Genomic DNA, 22,244 nt, shown 5'->3' with positions numbered 1-22,244 from the left:
AGTTAGTAGTCCTGCAATTTTACATTTGAGTTTCTTCAGAACTCTTGGGTGAATACCATCTGGTCCTGGTGACTTATTACTGTTAATTTATCAGTTTGTTCTAAAACCTCCTCTAATGACACCTCAATCTGGGACAGTTCCTCCGATTTGTCACCTAAAAAGAATGGCTCAGGTTTGGGAATCTCCCTCACATCCTCAACTGTGAAGACCAATGCAAAGAATTCATTTAGTTTCTCTGCAATGACCTTATAATCTTGAGTGTTCCTTTATCATCTCGATCGTCCAGTGGCCCCACTGGGTGTTTAGCAGGCTTCCTGCTTCTGATGTACTTAAACATTTTTTTGCTATTACTTTTTGAGTCTTTGGCTAGCTGTTCTTCAATTTTTTTTTGGCGTTCCTAATCATATTTTTACACTTCATTTGCCATGGTTTATGCTCCTTTCTATTTTCCCCATTAGGATTTAACTTCCACTTTTTAACGGATGCCTTTTTGCCTCTCACTGCTTCTTTATTTTCAGGGAAGAGTCCACTCACCTATCAACAGGCTCTTTGGTAGAAAGTCCCTTTTGTGGGCCTTCATATCTTTTACCAATGTTTAATCTTCAGCATCACGTTCTGGGAGAAAAAGGAAATCTCCTTTGCTTCTATGTATGTAGTAAATGTTCATGACTGTTCACATTGTTTCTTTGAAAGTGCCTGATCTGAAGTAATTACATCCAGAGAACAGCATGAAAAGGGTCAATTTCTGAGCTGAAGGGAAAATACTGCCTTGCTGTTTCATTGCCTCTTTATTTTCTTCCTGTTTATCATTTTAACTCAGTTCATCACACAAGTTCCATTGAAGCAAATCTCTGGTATAAGTGTAGCATCAAAAGAAGATAGCAAGCCCCAGCGAGCTATCTATAGAAACGGAAAGTGGGAACCTGGGCAAGAATTCACTGGTTTGCCACTGGAAACACTCCATTTCTTTGGATCCTCTGGGGCCCCCCCTACATGGCTGCTAAGATAGAAAGGCAGAAAACCATGCTGACTCTTGGTATGGGAAGAAAGTTGCTGCAGCAGGAAATCTATGACTGGGGGCCCTTACCACTACTGCCCTGGTTTCCTAGAACCTGTGTTGAAATGTTGATTTATCACAGCTGTTGTGGATCTGAAGTGGAGGAAGTTCACATATTCCATGTTGAAACACTCTCAGGCGGTTTAGTAGCAGTAGCTCTTTCCCTGGTGTGGGGGTTCCATGCTGAGGGGTTAATGAAGGCATTTTGAATTTACTAAAGGGATTCTCCATCACTCCTCCCTAAGCTCTGTGGCTGGACTGGTTTGAGTTGGAGGGACTCTAGTCCTAAGAGCAAAACAAACAAAACTATCCTTTCAAACACTCGAGCAGGGGAAAGGAACAAAAAAAGCATTGTTGTGTCCTAGCTTTTTTATTTGTCTCAGATTTCACTTAGAGCTGGAGCGACAGTACTGGTGCAGTGCCTCAGACAGGAGACTGGGGGAAAACAGTCTTCCAGGAATGAGGCCAAGCTACTATAAATTAACGTTGAAACTGAAAAGGTTTTTTTTTTGTTTTGTTTTGATCTGTAAAGAGGAAAACTGAAGCAATCGGTATAAAACAGCCTGATGCTTTGTAGGAGATCTGTCAGCCCAATGTATGGAAACAGAATAACCTAGCAGCCTCTTCAGTGGATGGGTTTAGCTCTATACTTGTAGCTCAGAGGTCTGGTTCTGCCCTCTCATTTACAAGCAGACACGACTGATTGCAACTTCTGTGAACCTGGTTATGCTAAACAACCTTTTTTCTTTTCCAATTCTTTCAGTGTTTCTCAAATTACTATTCAATAAGAATAGTCTCTAAGAATCACTTCTTGATTACATCTTGGGCCCTATATGCTCAGTCCCTATTCTCCTTCATTCCTCCACTATTGTTGATACAGCTGATCATCTTCTTCCCTCCTTGATATCCTGTCCTTTTATCTAGCCTTTGTAAAACTGTCCTTTCTTTAGTTTTCTTCTTACCACCAACTGCTTTTTCAGTGCCTTCGCCCCTCTCCACTTTGTGGGACCTACATGGGTTCAGGGCCCCTTCTTCTCCTTCTAAACCTTATAGTTGAGCAACATTATTTGCTCACCCAATTTCAGTTACCATTCTATGAAGATGACTTGCAAATTTACCTTTTCCACTCCTGACTTGTGTTGTGTTTCCACTTCGAATTTTAGGCTGCCTCAGCAACCTCCCTTCAAGATATTTTCCTAACCACTTAAGTGTAACATGGTCAAAAATAAAGCTCATTTTCTCCTAAACCCTCTTCACTTACCCCATTTTCCTTCCTTATTATCACCACCATCCTCCCTGTCACTTAGACTTGAAATCTCTGTGTGATCTTCATCTCCTGCCCTTCATTCTGTCCTCTCATCCAAACTGAGTACAAAGTTTGCATTTCCCCCTCCACATTTTGAACATTTCTCTCTCTATCCCAACAGCTAAAATTACCTTTATTCCTTGATCTGCTCCCATCTAAATTACTGCAACTTCCTCCTCTCCAGTCTCTTTCATACCCACGTCATCTTCTCTCTTTCCTGTCCATCTAAAACAGTTGCTAAAACTAGCCCCCGTGACATAAAAACCATTGGCAAAGGGTCCCCTATTCTTTGCAAATGTCTCTCACCTCAGATGTGACAAACCCACAAGACCAAACACATTTCAGAAAGTGGAATCTAGGTCAAATTACAAAGGATGTATATAAACAAATAACACAAGGACGTAGGGGCAAAATTAGAAAGGCCAAGGCACAGAACGAAATTAAACTAGCTAAAGACATAAAGGGGAACAAGAAAACATTCTACAAATACATTAGAAGCAAGAGGAAGACGAATGACAGGGTAGCCCTGTAACTCAATGGGGGCGGAGGGGGGCAATAACAGAAAATGTGGAAACAGCAGAAGCATTAAATGACTCTTGGTTTAGTTTTCACCAAAAAGGTTAGTAGCGATTGGATGTCTAATATAGTGAATGCCAGTGAAAATGAGGTAGGATCAGAGGCTAAAATATGTAAAGAACAAGTTAAAAATTACTTAGACGTCTTCAAGTCACCAGGGCCTGATTAAATACACCCTAGAATACTCAAGGAGCTGACTGAGGAAATATCTGAGCCATTAGCGATTATCTTAGAAAAGTCACAGAAGACGGGAGAGATTCCAGAGGACTGGGAAAGGGCAAATATAGTGCCAATCTATAAAAAGGGGAATAAGGACAACCCGGGAATTACAGACCAGTCATTTTAACTTCAGTACCTGGAAAGATAATGCAACAAATAATTAAGCAATCAGTTTGTGTCTATCTAGAAGATAATAAGGTGATAAGTAACAGCATGGATTTGTCAAGAACAAATTGTGCCAAGCCAACCTAATAGCTTTCTTTGACAGGGTAACAAGCTTTGTGATTGGAGAAAAGCAGTAGATGTGGTATATCTTGACTTTAGTAAGGCTTTTGATACTGTCTCACATGACCTTCTCATTAACAAACTAGGGAAATACAACCTAGATGGAGCTACTATCAGGTGGGTGCATAACTGGTTACAAAACCATTCCCAGAGCATCGTTATCACTGGTTCACAGTCAAACTGGAAGGGCATATCAAGTGGAGTCCAGCAGGGATCAGTTCTGGGTCCAGTTCTGTCCAGTATCGTCATCAGTGATTTAGATAATGGCATAGAGAATACACTTATAAACAACTGGTAATGTTTTTGATTTTTAGTGATTCAGGAAATATAGCTGAATATCCTTAACAAATTTTTTTGAGTGGCATGATACATTTTTAAACTGTTTTAGGCAATAATCAACTATTAGGTAGTTATAGTTCATAAATGTAATTCATGATTTTCTTTGCAGTGAGCATTAATTTAAAAGTTTTAATATTGGGAAGATTTTGCCAGAAGTATCTTGCTGAGATTTCTGTTTTCTAAAGAAAAACAGAAGTTTTTGAAAAACGTGTGCAAATTGAGAGGCTGATTTTAAAGTTTCTTCTACTCATTGCAATTTATGCATACAGACAAACTTGATTTTTTGTTTTTTAAGTTTAATAATTGTTTATTATGTTGAATTATATTAGGTTCTGTTGCTTGGTGCAAATTCGTCTGAAGCTGAGACACACTAGCACTTCAGCAAAAATATTAAGGAAACTGACTTCATCACTTTATTGGTACTATGGGTAGGGTAAATAACTTTTATTAGGGGAGAGAGCAAAAATCCTGCTTATTGTAATAGCTGCATTTCTGAAGCAGTGTTTCTTCTGAAGTGAGCTGTAGCTCACAAAAGCTTATGCTCAAATAAATTGGTTAGTCTCTAAGGTGCCACAAGTATTCCTTTTCTTTTTGCGAATACAGACTAACACGGCTGTTACTCTGAAACCTGTCTCTTCTGGCTGTCCCATAGTATCAAATTGTGGGATTTTTGATAAGCCAGAAGGAGCTTGTGTGTTATGCAGGGATGAGAGGTATTACTGATTGAGGTTAAAGTGGCCTCTTCCATATCCTAGTTGCCTTCTGAGTATTTCAAACCACGCTGAATCACAGTTTGAGTTGTGGTTACTCCTATTTCCTGGAGAAGTTATGCTAGCTGATAGCTCATGAAAACTAGCGTACTGCTTTTGTTTGCCTTAATGTACTTGCCTTTCACAGCAAATCATCAGAACTATTGATCAGCTGTCACTGGTAACATATTTGCTTTTGTTTAGGCTGGTGTTAAGAAGTGATATCCATTATTGATGATCTAACTGGGAGATAGGGCACGTCTATGTGGGGAAATTTCCCGACACAGCTACATGGGAATAGTTATTCTGTTGAAGGTACATTGTTCTAGCTCTTTGTGGGGACATTTGATAAAACTGAATTTATTCCAGAGTAGAATGTCCACATGGGTACTTATACTTGTATACTTACACTAAAATAACTTATTTGGCATAGCTATGCTGGGAAATTTCCCAATTTGACAACACTTCAAGCTAGCCACTGGTAAGCTCTCTGCACACTACTACTATTTATTATTTTTACAATACTCAAACTGGTGCTGAGTTGCTTTACAGATCAAATAGAAAAACGTGGTTTCTGCCCTAAATAATTAGCAGCATAGTTCTAGACATAATATGAATTTGGAGAACAACTGTTAAGGAGAGAAACAGGTGAGGAAGGGGATAAAGGTAAGAGTTACAAATTTGAAAAAAAAAATTGGTGTAGGCATATGCACATTTTGAATGCCTCAAGCCGTTTTCTCTACCATAACAATTGTAGACTCACTTCTTGTGGGAATTGCAAAAGATATGCAGATTGAAGAGGTATTTGAATAAGGAGATGGGGTTACAATGTAGGTATTGGCAGAGCTATGTAGGGCATGGAAGGTGAAGACAAGATATACTTCATGGAGCAGAAAAGAGGGAGCCAGAAGAAGGATTGAGAGACTGTGTAACACGGAGGATTTGATTTAAATCACTAGTCAGGAAGACTCGATTTAATCATGATTTTCTATATAAAAGTGCATTCTTGTTGTTTGTTATAACCTTAATACATATTCTTCACAACTCAGAGATAGATATAGGTTTAATTTTTAGAAGGTACACACTATCCATTTTTAAACAGTGATTTATTTTGAAAACTTTTCAGATTAGTTTTACAGCAATATCAGAAAATGAATGATTGTTTGGTTATTTCATTTACCAAAGGTAACTGAAGCAGATAGTTCACCTCCCAATGACTTCATAAATATCTCCAATTCAACAGGTTAATCATTAATATTTGGAGGATTTTCTTGCCATGCTGTACTAGGAGGAGAACATCACTAGAGAGACATTTAAATTGTTTTATTTAACTAAAACAACAACGTTAAATATTCTGGATTTTTTTCTTCAACAGTAAACATATAATATTTAAAAAAAACAAGCATATGTCCCTCGCTTCTCACATTTACCTTGACTTCTTCTCCTTGTCCAAATCTATTCCGCCCCCAACAATCTTCTATTCATTGAACTTTTTGAAACTTTGCACTTTTAGAGAGAGGTAAGGGATTGACTCTATCTACACAGATTTGCAGAGGGACAATAGAGTTGAGGTCTGTTATTTCTCAGCTCTATATATTATTTATTTATTTAAAACATTTTTGCTGTTAACAAGCATGTTACCTCTGGAGACACAAATCCACAGTTTGAGAACTGCAAAATTAAGCATCTCTGATGGTATCTTCTAGACTGAGCACTGAGTTCCATTGGGTAGATAGAAAGATTAACCTAAATAATCTATACAGAAACCTGTGGAACCCCACAAGATTGGGTCGTTAATCCATGAACTATTAGAACTCATTTACAAAACTTTTCTTAAACATTACATTAATATATTGTCTCATACTATAGAATTAGAATTTATAATCCCTATTCCATGATGAGATATCTTTGAGCTATAATGTACCTTAATTAAAACTATCTTTAGATAAGTTTTTTTCCTCAAAAAGTATTTTATCAAAAAAAATCCAATTTAAATAAAAAAAAGTAAAAATCATTGATTTTTATCCATCCTGCTGTGTAACGTGGTTAGATTCACGGGGAAAGAGGTATGGTGGTTCTTGGGGCACCCAGGAGTGTGTGTCACCTTGTTACCTATTGCCTTGTTATGCCCTTTCTCTAGCTGGAGGGAGTCTTTCTTGGAATAGTTTGATGTCAGCTCCCTGACACCATCTGCCTTTCAACCTCTCAAGCCATCTCCTCTAGGCTATGCTAGCCCTAATTTCACCTTGCAGATTAACAATAGGTACACCCAAATCCCTGAGTCCCTTTCAATCATTCCCCTGTGATGTTCAGCCCTTGACACTGGCTATGCATATACATTCCAGATTCTGTGCACCCAAAGGGGCAGTGTTTACCAAGTTTACTTTAAACCACTGCTCCTGTAAACCATACAGCACTTGTGAACATTTATGATAAAACAAAAGTAGGTTTATCTAAGAAAAAATAAAGATTTAACGAGAAACAAGAGAAGAGTGGTGGAAACAAATTGTTACAATACACAACAAAATCATAACATGGGAACTAGGGGCTAAGCTTAGGAAAGGTAACTATTGATATCTGATAAAGAATATTTCCCCCCTCAAAGTTCAATCTGTTGCAGAGCTGTCTGGTTTCTCAAGAACCAGGATCCAAATGTTTATGAAAGAACCCCCACTTCACAATGTGTTTCTCCTGTTATACTGAAAACAGCCTTTTGTTTCTATTCACAAACAGGGCGAACCTCTGTCTTCTTGTAATTTTTCTCTTATACCTTTAAGTAATTTTGATTGTTTGTCGTTTCCTCTGATGGTTTCCTATTCAAAATCTTAGTATTTTGCAAGGCTAAACAATTGAGTCTGGCACTGGATCACTGGCCAGATGGAAGGGGGTGACACCTCTCCCTTGCCAGTATGGGCCACCACCAAGACACATCTCCTGGTGACTAATTTCTACTCTAAGTCCATAAAACATACTTTCAGTATAAAGACATTATTCCTTAAATGTTACCCATACAATCATCTCACAATGACTATGAATATTGACAAGTTACAAGCTTTCTGTAGATACCAAATATGTTACTCTTTATGAATAAATATCCTGTAAGACATAGAATTGTAGGACTGGAAGGGACTTTGAGAGTTCATCTAATCCAGTCTGCTGCATATGGTATGCCTGTGGACAGAGAATTTTAAAGCTTTTCCATGCCATTTGCTGGGCAGCTTGTGTTTGGGACAAAGGACATACAAGCCGCATGGCAAAGGACTATAAAAGGCAGCTGGATCGTCTCCATTTTGTCTTCATTCCTGCTTCTTACCTCTGGAGTAACTTTTCTACATACTGAAGCTCTGAACAGAGGACTGAATGACCCATCCACGCTGTGGATGTATTCCAGAGGGACTTTCAAGCCTGCAAACTCACCAATGCTGCTAAGAACCTAATATATGGACTTTGAAGTCTTATGTATGTATTTTGATTGCTTTACTACTTAACAACTCTCTTTTTGTTCTTTTTTTCTTCTTTAGTTCTAAACACTAAAGGATTGGCTGGCAGTGTAGTATTTTGGGTAAGATCCGAACTAATATTGACCTGGTAACGCAATTGACCCTTTGCGGTCAGAAGAACATTTTGTATTGTGAGCAAAGTTTTTAAATAACTTCTCAATGTACTGGACCTTTGTGCTGATTGGGAGTCAGAGAACTGGAATGCAATAAAGGAGGCTGTGTGATTTCTTTCAGCTTCTTGATAACCCGTGTGGGAGATCAGGAGTACAGTTTGTGACTAGTTAGTGAGTTAGTAACTGCAATGTTAATCACAAGTTTAGTGAGAATCTGCTCTACTTATTGCAGCCTGCCCTGACCTTGGCATTTTCAATGAGGTCAGCCCCAGGCACGCCAGGTCACAGCCATCATGGGCAAAATAGAAATGGTTCAGTGGTACTGATTATCAGCTTTGTTTATTATGCCAAAAGAGTTGTAATGAGGCACTGGTTAAGACATCAGCAGCCAGCCATAAATTATGGGAATCCATCCACAAATAGCATGCACATAGTTACATAACATATCTGACATAATTAATTACAATCCCAAAGTAACTGATTACAAAATTCTTGTTTTTACTTTGGCCTTGACTATTTTTAGGAGTCAATGGGGAGCTGGAGAATACCAACTAGTAGCTGAATCTTTGGAGAATACCACTGCAGCAGACCAGGTTAAACACATTGTTTGGTGGCACCTTACATGCTACAAGCAGCGCACACAAACTGAATTTGGTACAGTTGGAGAGGCAATATATCGAGCTTCAAGAAAAAGTTGAAGATGACATAGAAAGTGCCTGCTATTGGCGAGACTCATCTTATACAACGTCCCAGGGCACGTGTTTTGAGAAGAACACCTGTTTCTTTTGCAGTAAGCCGAAAGCCCAAAGACCTCCATTAAACACGGTTTCAACATGTGACGCTGGTGAAATCACTCTTAGGGAGAATGTTGCATGGAAAGTAAAGTGAGTGCACTGACCCAAAAGGTGTCCACGCCTAGGACAGTGCGTATCACATCGACTATGATATCAAGAATGTATGTAATGTGATGTGTCAAAAGGCAAAATTCAACAGAAACAATTGCTGATTTTACTACTGCAAACTGTGCGACTCAGCTGGAGTTCAAAAATTGCCTCACAGAGTCTCTAATGGATGGAAAAGTGATAGCAATAGCTGATGCAGAAGCTAAGTACAGAGAAATATGTGGTTTGAGCTGGATTGAAGAGGAACAGATGCTTAGCAGAAAGGCTCTTAAAGCACTTATTGAAGATGAACTATGGGATATGGATATAGCTTTTAGCGACCCTATCCACAGAAATGAATCACAGCGCTTATCCTTAAAAGCCACAAAAGACATGGTGCTATGAAAAGCGGAAGAAAGTGCTGACGTCAACAGTTATATGCAGACTCTGTTTGCAGCTGCTAAATTTTTATGGAAAAGCATTTTGTCCTGCGGTACGTATGAGTTTCAGGGATCCACAGCTGATGCCAAACCTCAAAAAAATAATATTGCATGACTTGTAGTTCTTCTTTAGGTGGTACACCAGTAGCTGCAGTGACTTCAGCACCACCAAGTATGACAGCAAGCAAATGGAGCCAAGGCTGTCATTTTATCACAGAACCTCATGTACCAGTGCTTGAGTGAAAAAGAGGTTTCCACAACAACTGGGTGCATTGGTGTATAATCTACGACTACAAGTGCTGTTGGAAAGACTGAATTATCTTACTAGAAAGCATTTGATTCAGCCTCCAGAGATTCTCTCTTCACTCCAAACATGCTCGGAATGGCTACGACAGTCACTGATGAGGTCATAAATGCTACGGAGATGTTCATCTGCTGAGTTTACCATTTGAAGACCAATATTATGACACTTGCGGAGCTACACTGGTGGATGTTTTCCAAGAAGCAGACAAAAAGAGAAAAATTGCCGTCAACAAGGGGAGGCAAATCATTAAGTAATGGAATAGCTCCAGGATAATCAAGCGCATCCAAAACTACCCTCCCCTATTGGCCATTGATGTGTCTTGGAGGATGGACTGATCACACCAGTTATGTGCAAAATACCACGTGCTTCCGAATCAATCCTTAAGCTAATCAAGTGTTTGTGTGCAAACACCAGATGCTCACCACCCCTGCTAATGTTTGGTCAGCAGCCTGCCTTGTACAGAGATGTACAAGTGGGGCTCGGACGAGTATCAGTGTGACAACATGTCTAGCAGTGGTGCCCTATATGGAGACAATACCGAAGTTGACTTTAATGAATAAATGTGTTCAGTCCTACATGTCAAGGCTAACTTCCCTAGGATCATCAAAGATCAGTGTCTTTTTTATGTAAGCAATGTATCCCTGTGTTAAAGTGTAACATAACATTTTCTCAGATATATAACTGCATCATTGTTCTTGGTTTGTCATGTCTGGTACCACTGTGTTCCCCAGAGCAGGGGTTCTCAACCTCTTTCTGAGACTCTCCCCAACATGTTATAAAAACTTCACAGCCCACCTGTGCCACACAAAATCATAGAATATCAGGGTTGGAAGGGACCTCAGGAGGTCATCTAGTCCAACCCCCTGCTCAAAGCAGGACCAATCCCCAACTAAATCATCCCAGCCAGGGCTTTGTCAAGCCTGACCTTAAAAACTTCTGAGGAAGGAGATTCCACCACCTCCCTAGGTAATGCATTCCAGTGTTTCACCACTCTCCATCAACCTTTTTTCTGCATATAAAAGACAAGGCCAGCTTTAGAGAGTAGCAAGCAGGGGAACTGCCCAGAGCCCCACACCACAGGGGGCACTCTGATGCTACATTGCTCAGGCTTTGGCTTCAATCCCTGTTGGTGGAGCTCGGTGCCCCAGGCTGCAGTCCCATTCAGTAAGGCTTAGGCTGTCTGCCCTGGACCCTAGCAAGTCTAACGTTAGTCATGCTTGGTGGACCCTTGAACATAGGCGGCAGATATAAAAGGCCAAGGGAGGCTAAGCCTCCCCAAACAGCCTGCCCGCCACCTTTGGAGCACACCACCACTGAAAGGGTGGGCGCCCCGCCTGCAGTCCCTCATGGGCTTCCCCCCAAGGCCCCAGTCCCACTTGTCCTCTTCCCATCTCAGCTCCACCTGCATGAGAGTCTTGCGGGAGGGGGTGAAGAGGCTGGCTGGCTCAACTGGCCAGCAGGGGCGAAGAAGTGCATGAGTGGACAGCTGGCTGGAGGGCACTGGGGGAGAAGAGGAGCACGCACATGAGTGGCCAGCTAGCTGGCTGGCCGGCAGCTGGGGAGATGGGGCAAAGAGGCACACACGCGCATGTTTGTGACCAGGCTGGGGGAGGGCTCTGAGTGAGGGGGCAAAGAGGTGCATGAGTGGCTGGCTAGCTGTCTCGACCAGCGAGGAGCCCCTAGGGGAGGGGGAAAAGAGGCGAATGAACAGGCAACCGCCTGGCTCTTTTGGTGGGCAGGGGAGACTGGGGGAGAGAGGGGAGCCTGCGTGAGTGGCCAGCCGACTGGCTCAGCTAGCTGGCTGGCTGGCAGGGGGGGGGTGTCTGGGAGAGGGGGCAAAGAGATGCGAGCGGCAGGAGGAGGTCTTGGGGAGGGGACAATCAGGCGCAAGAGGCAGGCAAGGGGGCTGAGCGGGGCTAGGGGTGGAGCATGGGCAGGGCTTCCAGGGGAAGAGGCTGAGCAGGAGTGGGCCTCGGGATGGGGCCACAGCTTCCCCAAATAGAGGAGTCACAGGCTGCCCAGGCCCCTGAAACCTGCTTGTGACCCCCTAGGGAGCCCCGGACCCCTGCTTGAAAACCACTGCACTGGAGATATGGCTTTTGAATAATACCAAACTCGACCCACTTCTCACGACATTGTATTACCAAAATTTCCAGCAACCAGAGACATGGAGCTGAGAGCCAGGGGAGACAGAAAATCTCTCCTGCCATGCTGCGGAGGGTGACACCACTGAAATTATGCTTCTGTAGAGTTTACAAATCAAATGACACCTCTCTTACCTTTCTATCACTAACCTTCCCCTGGAATGAGATTTGACTACATTATACTCCCAGATTATTATTGTGTGGCATTGTAAACTAAAGGCAATGCTAAAAGCAAACTATCAAATATATATGATGGGATAAAAATTGCTTTAACAAAAATTTAATATTCTCTCTTTTTAACTCATATCTGTATTACCCTATTTCTGAAGTACAGCAGAACCTTGCTAATCCACACTAATACCTGGGAGACTGATTTGTCAATTACTGACATTTTGTGAATAAGCAAGTACTGTAAGCCAACAATTAACAAAGACAATGCATCACAAAATGTACTTTGTTGATTTTGACAATTGTAGTTTGGTTTTATTTATTTATAATACTTCACAGGGTACTGTGATATATTTTGTAAAAATAATGAAGACTTGAGCTCAAGTAATGTGCCATTTTAAGAAAACATTTTACGAATGAAAGCATCGGAAGTCTATAGTTGGGACAGTGAAGCTATGGAGACCCCAGACACATACAGGTATCCATGCCAGACAGAATATATCCATAGTGTATTTCTATAATTTAACAGAGAGAACAGCCAAGGATGTAGGTCTATGCATAATAGCGTCCACTGGGACGCACAACTAATTTGGGTGCCTCAAGAGGCATTGGTCTGCATCCATTTCTTCACATAGGGTGCAACAGCAGCTCCAGACAGGCTGAGCAGAGAGCTGGAAATCAGCATTATGTTCCCCTAGCTTTCTGTAGTTCCTAGAGACAAAGCTCTTTCAATCAGTCTTTGCTCATGGGTTCAGGTTTGGGGCCTTAAAAATACGAAAGTTTTGTACGAAATCTTTGTACGAAATCTATGAAATCTTTACTATAAGGTACGGCAAGACCACTATTTGCATATACACCTTAGCTGAGTTTTACAGCTATGGACTACCAAGCACTGGCAAGCCAACAACGGTCCACTATCACAAAACGATGTTTTGTTTTGGATCTCTAAGAGAACTTCAGTAGTTTGCCACTTGCCAACAATTTCCTATGCTTATAATAGCTAACTGTTGGCAATTGCTGTTTTGTTTTTAAATGATGGGTACTATATCTTGGAATTTTTTAATGTCTGATTTGTTGAAAGGTTAGTTTTTGTTATAATTACGCTAACAAAGCCTCCATATTTTTTTTTTTAAAAATCAAATCACACACTGATATTTTCTACTTTAAAAAAATCTCACTGGTGGTTTATGACTCTTTGGAAGCTTGAAAATCTTCTTCCACCTCCAATCATCAATTGTCTACAAAGTGGGCTGTTAATGCAGAATTAACTTCTTGGTGGAGACAGAGGGGGAAGAAAGTAAAAGGAGAAGAAGGGGAATTCTCTGGAGTTTTATCTGGAGTTCTCACTCCTAATGGCCTACTTCTTGGTTGTGTTTTTGCTGTTGTTGGGATTGTCTTTTGTACTGTTTATTAAGGCAAAGTTACAACAGAACAGTAACATAGTACACTGTACATTACTTACTCAGGATCAGGTTAATATTCACAGAACCTAACCAACTGGCTTCCCAGCTGGTGAGCCCTCCTCCTCTGAGTATAGTAGGAAGGGTGCCACATTTCTAAATACCTATCCCTCATTTTGGTTCTTCTCTTCTGTATATGCTTTGTGTGCCCATGTCCCATTCTTCTAGTCAAAAAGAACCAAATGCGGCTTTTCAAACTTTGTTATTGCCAAACTTTGGTTGGCAGCCAGAGAGCAGATTTTTCACTAACATGATAATAATACACAGCATTTACCAGTAGATCTCAAAGCACTTTAGAAAGGAAGTCAGTATCATTATCCCCATTTTACAGATGGGGGAACTGAGACCGGAAGTGACTTGCCCAAAGTGATTCAGCAGGTCTGCGGCAAAGCCAGGAACAGAACTCAGGCATCCTAACTCCTGGTTCAGTGCTCTATTCTCTGGGCCAGTGGTCTCCAATTTTGGGGGAAGGTACCCCTGTCTGCACCACCATCCCCAGGAGCTGGGGCCAGGAGCGGGGCCATGGCTCCCGGGGAGGGGTGGGGGGGACGGGACGTGAACAGGAGTAAGGGGGCTGAGAATGGGGCTGCAGCTGGGGGAAGGGCTGGGGCTGGGAACGGAGCCCTGACTGGTGGCCAAGGCTGAGGACGGGGACAGGGCTGGAGCTGCTGCAGGGGGCTGAGGCTGGGGGCCAGTACAGGGCTGGGAGCAGAGAAAGCAGAGGTGGGGCGGGGCTGGGTTGCACTCTCTCCCTGCCCCCCAATGAGGGCTAGCCTTGACCTGCCATGCCCTCCCACGAACGGTCCTCTGCACCCCCTGCCCTACAGTCTGGGGATTAGTGCTGTAGTTTAAGCCATTACAAAGCACTGCTTTCCCCCCACCCTCTGAAGCTGAGCAGACCACCTCCACAGTAAAACAGTGGAGGAAGATGACAGACATAAAATTGCCTACATTTTGCTAACAAATTTGATTAAATACGGTACATCAAGTTTTGGGTCTGTCAGCCGCCATAGTTTCTCCTTAAACTGAAGATAAGCCCCAAAACCATCTAAATCCCAAAAACTTCTCTTTTTTGCATGCTGTTTTGAAAGATTATTACAAAAATAGCTCTCTCCTACTCTGATATCTTTTGTATGTAAAATGGGCTGGAACATTAAGTTACAGACACCTGAACATAAGAATTTATAATGGTAACTTAACAGCTCTGGATATCCTGAATCTAATGAAAAAAAAAGGAATAATATTCTAATTACTCCTTCTTCCATTTATTTCCTCCACTCAGACTAATACACTCTTCTCCAAAGTGGATGGTAATTCTTGCTCAAAAGCAACATGAAGCAGCTACAGGGAATCTCAGTGAGAGCACTCCAAATCAGGCAAGGCCTGTCTGCGCAACACCAGCAAAGAGAACAGGCCCTGAAAACATAAGGGTCAATATTTTCACATTCAGTTCCAGGAATCAGTATGCATATGTATGTTCTACCTTACAGTCATACTTCCAAGAAACAGAAACCTAGCTGTTTCATTCAAAGGAGACCTGGAACCTGATAAATCATTATCCCTCTGTTCAAGATCAAATACCCAAGATAATCTTCAATCCAAGATGAGCTCAGGATTACTGATACAGAGGATCAAACCTTCTAACATTAAGCAGCATTTTCAACTGAAAAGGCTGGCCTACGTGGAAAAAACAAAGCCACCAGAAGTACCATATAAACCAGCATCTATTCCGGTTTCTCATGTTACAGTATAAACTTCCTCACAAATGTAAATAAGACATCCGTTGCAAAAAATAAAAATAAAAAATGGGTAACGCAGAACTAGTGCCAAAAACCAAATAAAACACATACACTGAGTTTTGTTCAATTCAAGTACCTACAGTTTTAAAATAGTTTACTATTCTGGTGGGAAAAAATGAAATGAAAGGTGCTCCCATGTAACCATATGAATTTTAGCTGACACTTGGAAAAGAGCATGCATCATCATCAGCAATAAATACTATTCCTATTATGCAACATGGATTCGTGTTTGCAAGCATAATTCTGTTACAGATGTCTATAGTCAAATATAGAACCTCTGCACTCAGAAATTATGTAAACTATTAAAAGAAATCATAGCACAGTGATTTGTTAGGCATTTTACTCCACCATGCAAGCTATTCACCCTATCAAATTTGAGAAACACAATATATTATACCTACATATAAAACTATATAAAATATTTTCTGGCTAAACATTTAACATGCCACTTTCATTGTATCACAATTCACTTCCAAATACGTTATGTAATCTACTGCAGTCAGAAATAAAAAGGTTCCTATATATTTGTCACTCTTTGATATAGACACCCTGCCTATCAACAGCCACCATACAACTTACCCAATCCAAAAATTCTCAAGGCTTTTAAGACTGTCTACTTTACTCTGCTGAACACAAAGAAAAAAAACTCATTTCACACTAGAATATTTCAATATTTTTCCTCCATATTTTTCTTGACTGTAGATTTATAAAACCAGCTTACAGCCAGGACTGGTTAGCTTTGTGAAAATCATACTGGATAAGATTCGAGAGTTACTGATTTCCTGTTTTAGGAAGTAACAGTTCTAGCAAAAGAATCCCCAAGGCAAAATGTTTAGTGTTCCAGTGTGTAAGCTCTAACAGCCTTTGTTCTTCCCTTTGCTATAATCATTACTGCTTTCTTCTCTCTCCCCCTCTCCCTCTCTCTGAAGCCTCCAGCTTTCAGTTTAAGATGCAAATGCCAGCTCAAATCTAAGTACACATTTATTTTTTAGATGACAAAAAAATCCTGTCCATTATGCATTGCTGTGAAGCTTTGGTTAAAAGCAGTCATCCCTTAGCAGCTGATGCACTGCCCATTCGGTTTCCTATTCTTATTTCATAACTGCTCAATATTATAATTTATGTCACTAATAATCCACTGGAACGCTATCAAAGCTCTAAAATATATCCTTCCACTTGGCTGCAAAATCCTCTCGGTGTAATACAGTTTAAGAAACACAATCAACTTAGTATATTTTATATATATTATACACCTATACATAAAACATATATAAAATACCAGTATTACATTAAAGTTGTTAATTCAGAAATAATAAGTAGGCTACCTAGATTTGGCCATGCAATCAATTTATAAATAATTAGATGGAACATTCAAAATGTGTAATGCTGTACTGCAATGCAGAATAGTTCACTGCCATGTGGTCCACAATTTATGATTGTCACTCAGAGGCCTATTCTGTATGACTGAATAGTGAAAAAATCCTCATCTATGAGATATATAAATGAAGATATTGTATTTAGCCTGGGTATCAGTAAGTCTTTACAAACAATAGCTTTAATCCCATTAAACTTGGATGAGGTTAATAGTATTTCTTCACCTACATTGAAACCATTGTTTCTTCACTAATGTGTCAGGTGTGCAATCAGAAGTCAGATTTAGTTTTTGTATACACGTAGCTTCATACTGTTGTTATAGTCATACTCAAAATACCATATCTCACCTTGTGAACCTTGACCTTTGAAAGATTTTTTAGCCAATGCTCAGTTATTGTCAGAGATGCATTACCTCTGCAAATATGAAAGGGTTAAAGGCAGCCCCAATCAATAGGCCTACAAGAAAAAAAAAAAAAGAGTATGCCTTACAGCATCTTTGCAATGCTTTTATGCACAATCCTACAACAATACTGTTTCCTTTGGCCTTTAAGAAAGACACAGCACCCCCCTTCACATCTTATAACGAAGAAAACCGTAAGACAACACCCTGTAAATAAAACAGCATGCAAAGCAGCATTCTTCAGTCACAAGCATAACGACAATTACAAATCATTCAATCCATTTTTATTTAGTTTAACCAGTGTCCCACCCTTGCAAACCAAAAATATTTGAATAAGGGTCATAAATCTCAGCTCTTGCCCATTCTTTAAACATAAAAAGGAATGAAAAGCTAAAGTAATCTCAGTTACTGCAAATATGTAAATTTATATAAAGAATCCTTTATGACTACATTAGCCACATACCAGTGCAGTGTGTCTAAAGTGTGCATTCACATACTGTTTTGGGATGGTATCTTTCTGCAAGCTCCTCTGCTTTTGGCTGCCATGAAGGGAGGAAGCTATCCCACTGTAGTAGCTCAGTGACTGCATTGTGTTCAGGAGCTGATCTGCCTCAAACCAGTTTCAGCCGGTTCTGGTCACCCTACATAAAAAGCTATGGCAACCCTCGCTGAGTTGCCAACAAGTCCCTGAAAATTGCAGGGGCTCTTTTCTTCTTTGGATATGGGGGTGATTTCAATCATGTCCCCCTATTTCAATCATATCCCCACTGCATACAAACATCCTTACACCCCAACTCCACCCCATAAACGTTCCCTTCCTCTCCTCCCCCACTTACCTCCCACAACCTGGCTGAAAGCTGTGAGCGTGTGTGTCTGTAGCTAACAAAGAGACTGCAATAAAAATCCTCATAGGATCTCTCTTGCTGCACAAGGCAGACTCGGCCGCAGCACTGGGGTGACTGCTAACCAAGGTCCTCTCTGCCTCCACTCCCTACAGTACAGGGTGGCTGCCGATTAACGTCATACCTGCCCCCTCATGCCGGCAGCTCTGGGGTGGCAGCTAACCAAGGTCCTCTCCTTCCCATCCTCCCATCTCTTCACAGTATTTGGGGCAACGCTAACAAGTGCTTTCTCCCCTCCACAGATGATTTTTCTCCCCACCCCACAATCCGCTTCCACAAGAAATCACTTCTCCCCACGCCCAACAGCACTGTGGTGACTTCTTTTGCCTCTAAATCCTCTTTAGGCTCTGGTGGAAAAGAGTTGTTAACCAAGGTCTGATCTTCCCCCACACCTTCACAAAGCACAGGGGGCAGGGAGCGGGTGCTGCTAACCAAAGTCTTCTCATCTCCCACAACCCCCATCCCCAAATGTGACTCTGTCCTGATCAAGGTCTTCCCAACCCACTCAACTCCCCAAAGGTCTAGAATGGCTCCTCATCAAGGCCTTTTCTGCACCCACCCCTCTCAGCACCGGGATAGTTCCTAACCAAGTTCCCCGCTTCCTCTGCCATCCTCCAATCCAGGGCCTTGCTTCCTCAACACACACTTGAGGGTGGCTCCAAATCAAGATCTTCTATGCCCCCATTGCTGTCCTGTCCACCATTGATCTTTTCTGTGCCCTTTCCCATGCTCTCAGTGAGGTGGCTCCTCACCATGATTTTCTCTGCACCACCCGAACCAATCCCCCCAGAGGTATAACTAATGGCGCTTTCTTCCCTCCAACCCTTCCTCTTAAAGAAGCAGCTCCTGACAAAAGTCTTGTCTGTCTCTGATCCTCATGCCACCTTCTCCCCACACAGAAGTGGTTCATAGCCACAGTCTTCTCCACATGCCTTACACTCATCTCCTCCCAACTCTGGGGCAGCTGCTAACCCCAGTCTTCTCTGTGTCCCTCGCCCCATCCCCTCAATGCACTGGGGCAGCTCCTAACCTCAGTCTCCTCCACACCGGTCATCTTCATCCCTTGCCTGCACTGGGGGGCTCGGAACCACGTCACAGTCTCCTCCACATCCCTCACAGCCACCCCTTCCCACAGTGGGGGGCTCCTAACCATGGTCTCCTCCACACCCTTCACCCCATCCCCACCCTTCACTGGGGGGCTCCTTCTCATGGTTCCTTCTGCGTCCCTGACCCCCATCTTCTCCCTGAAATGGCAGGCTCCCAACCAGTCTCCTCCGCACTCCTGGTCTCCATTTCCTCCTTGCACTGGGGGGCTCCCAACCAGTCTCCTCCGCACTCCTGGTCCCCATCTCCTCTCCCTGCATTGAGGGGCTCCCAACCACAGTCTCCTCTCCCTGCATTGGGGGGCTCTCAACCACAATCTCATCCGCACTCCTGGTCCCCATCTCCTCTCCCTGCGCTGGGGGGCTCCCAACCACAGTCTCCTCTCCCTGCATTGGGGGGCTCTCAACCACAATCTCCTCTCCCTGCACTGGGGGGCTCCCAACCACAGTCTCCTCCGCACTCCTGGTCCCCATCTCCTCTCCCTGCACTGGGGGGGTCCCAACCACAGTCTCCTCTCCCTGCATTGGGGGGCTCCCAACCACAGTCTCCTCCGCACTCCTGGTCCCCATCTCCTCTCCCTGCATTGGGGGGCTCCCAACCACAGTCTCCTCCGCACTCCTGGTCCCCATCTCCTCTCCCTGCACTAGGGGGCTCCCAACCACAGTCTCCTCTCCCTGCACTGCGGGGCTCCCAACCACAGTCTCCTCCACACTCCTGGTCCCCATCTCCTCTCCCTGCATTGGGGGGCTCCCAACCACAGTCTCCTCCGCACTCCTGGTCCCCATCTCCTCTCCCTGCATTGGGGGGCTCCCAACCACAGTCTCCTCTCCCTGCATTGGGGGGCTCCCAACCACAGTCTCCTCCGCACTCCTGGTCCCCATCTCCTCTCCCTGCACTAGGGGGCTCCCAACCACAGTCCCCTCCGTACTCCTGGTCCCCATCTCCTCTCCCTGCACTGCGGGGCTCCCAACCACAGTCTCCTCCACACTCCTGGTCCCCATCTCCTCTCCCTGCACTGGGGGGCTCCCAACAACAGTCCCCTCCGCACTCCTGGTCCCCATCTCCTCTCCCTGCACTGGGGGGCTCCCAACCACAGTCTCCTCCGCACTCCTGGTCCCCATCTCCTCTCCCTGCACTGGGGGGGTCCCAACCACAGTCTCCTCTCCCTGCATTGGGGGGCTCCCAACCACAGTCTCCTCCGCACTCCTGGTCCCCATCTCCTCTCCCTGCACTGGGGGGCTCCCAACCACAGTCTCCTCTCCCTGCATTGGGGGGCTCCCAACCAGTCTCCTCCGCACTCCTGGTCCCCATCTCCTCTCCCTGCACTAGGGGGCTCCCAACCACAGTCTCCTCTCCCTGCGCTGCGGGGCTCCCAACCACAGTCTCCTCCACACTCCTGGTCCCCATCTCCTCTCCCTGCATTGGGGGGCTCCCAACCACAGTCTCCTCCGCACTCCTGGTCCCCATCTCCTCTCCCTGCATTGGGGGGCTCCCAACCACAGTCTCCTCTCCCTGCATTGGGGGGCTCCCAACCACAGTCTCCTCCGCACTCCTGGTCCCCATCTCCTCTCCCTGCAGTGGGGGGCTCCCAACCACAGTCTCCTCTCCCTGCAGTGGGGGGCTCCCAACCACAGTCTCCTCTCCCTGCAGTGGGGGGCTCCCAACCACAGTCTCCTCCGCACTCCTGGTCCCCATCTCCTCTCCCTGCACTGGGGGGCTCCCAACCACAGTCCCCTCTGCACTCCTGGTCCCCATCTCCTCTCCCTGCGCTGGGGGGCTCCCAACCACAGTCCCCTCCGCACTCCTGGTCCCCATCTCCCTCCGCACTGGTGGGAGGCCGTTCCCAAACTAGAATCCCTACATGGTCTCCAGCACCAAGCTAAAGCCCCTTCCTGTTCAGAGCGTAGCTGAGGCCTGGGTGGGGGCTGGACCAGTTCAGGGACCCCACCCCAGAGGGTGCTGGGGGCCGCAGGGGCCTTGCCTGGAGGAGAGGGCGCTCCCCTGGGCGCCCACCTTAACCCCTCCCGCGGCTGGGAGCCGCTAACCACCCCCCTGCCGTGCTGGACTTTGCAGCCCTCAAGCCCTGGCAGCTGTAGCGCTCGGGTGACCTCGGCCCTGCGCGCTGGCGCCGGCTGCCTCCCCGTGGCGGAGGGGTCCCGCCGGTGGAAGACAGGGGACACCCTTTCCTCCTTCCCCGCTCCCCCCCCCCCGCCCCCCGGCGGCCTCGCGCCGCCTGGGAGCCCCCTGGGCGGCGGCGGCTACCGCGGCGGCGGCGAGCGCGGGGCCCGGGGAGAGAGCCGCGGCTGCCGCACTCCAGGCCGCTCTGCCACAGCCCAGCGGGGCCTAGCGCGCGTGGGAGCAGCAGCAGCAGCAGCAGCCGGGCCGTGGGGAGAAAGCGAACCCGCTGCATGCACATGCCGCACCCCCATGCAAACAGACCTGCTGCTGCCCTGCAGGGTCAGCGACCCGCACCCGTGGGGGGCAGCTCCTGCACGGGGGGGCCTCGGGCAGACAGGGCTCAGGCCTCTCTCACGGACACTGCAGCCTGCGGAGAGGCCTGGTTAAAAGATGGTTGAACATAATGGCAGAGAGAGAGAGACACTCTGGCTGGGACTGGAGGAAAAGGTGGGGGTGGGGGGGTGCCTCTGTGGCTTGTGGAGAGATGGGAGAGATCTCCCGTGTGATCCGATTTTAAGCTTCTCCCTTGCTGGGAAGGCGGTTAGGGGCTTTTATAGGTGTGTTTGGCGCATTTCCTTTGACAGTCAGGGACTCCTTGGGGGACAGAGGAGAGCCAGAGAGAGGGCGAAGGAGTTAAAAGTCAACCATACATGGCTAAATCGCAGACAAGGGGAGCTCATGTGCACTGCTGGCTTAACGGGGGATCTGCAATTTCGGGGCTTTAAAAAAATAAATAAATAAAACTTGTTCTTTAGGAACCAGATTGAGCAGGCCCAGACAAAGAGTATATATATATATATATATATATATATATAGGTTACCAGCTGCGATTCATGGGTTTTGGTTTTTCCAAATTGAAGACTGAAAATGGTGTTGGCTAAAATGTCAATTACAGAGATACTCATTTTAAAAATAAATGAGCAGTGAGACAAGCAGGATCTGATTT

At 44.5% G+C, this 22,244-nt stretch overlaps 1 protein-coding gene across 8 annotated transcripts in view; it reads right to left on the bottom strand.

Moving 5' to 3' along the window:
• The window catches only part of ZNF532 (zinc finger protein 532), an 81,051-nt gene extending 59,365 nt beyond the window's left edge, over nt 1-21,686 (bottom strand). The window contains exons 1-2 of one of the 8 annotated variants that reach the window (XM_084629013.1): nt 21,560-21,686; nt 17,062-17,170 (exon numbers count right to left, since the gene is read on the bottom strand). Coding sequence is in view for 1 of the 8 variants with exons in the window: in XM_084629009.1 (XP_084485135.1) it covers nt 17,612-17,660 (49 nt within the window). In the remaining 7 variants the exon portion in view is untranslated. Of the gene's footprint in view, nt 1-17,061; nt 17,171-17,577; nt 17,715-17,950; nt 18,040-21,559 lie in introns of those variants that run through there. The other 7 variants (XM_084629014.1, XM_084629010.1, XM_084629012.1 and 4 more) reach the window with 7 other exon arrangements.
• Between the last annotated feature and the right edge of the window lie 558 nt (nt 21,687-22,244).

The sequence above is a fragment of the Lepidochelys olivacea genome, assembly GCF_965140295.1.
Source record: "Lepidochelys olivacea isolate rLepOli2 genome assembly, chromosome: 5".
Taxonomy (NCBI): domain Eukaryota; kingdom Metazoa; phylum Chordata; order Testudines; family Cheloniidae; genus Lepidochelys; species Lepidochelys olivacea.
This window is presented reverse-complemented; position numbering and strand designations above follow the sequence as displayed.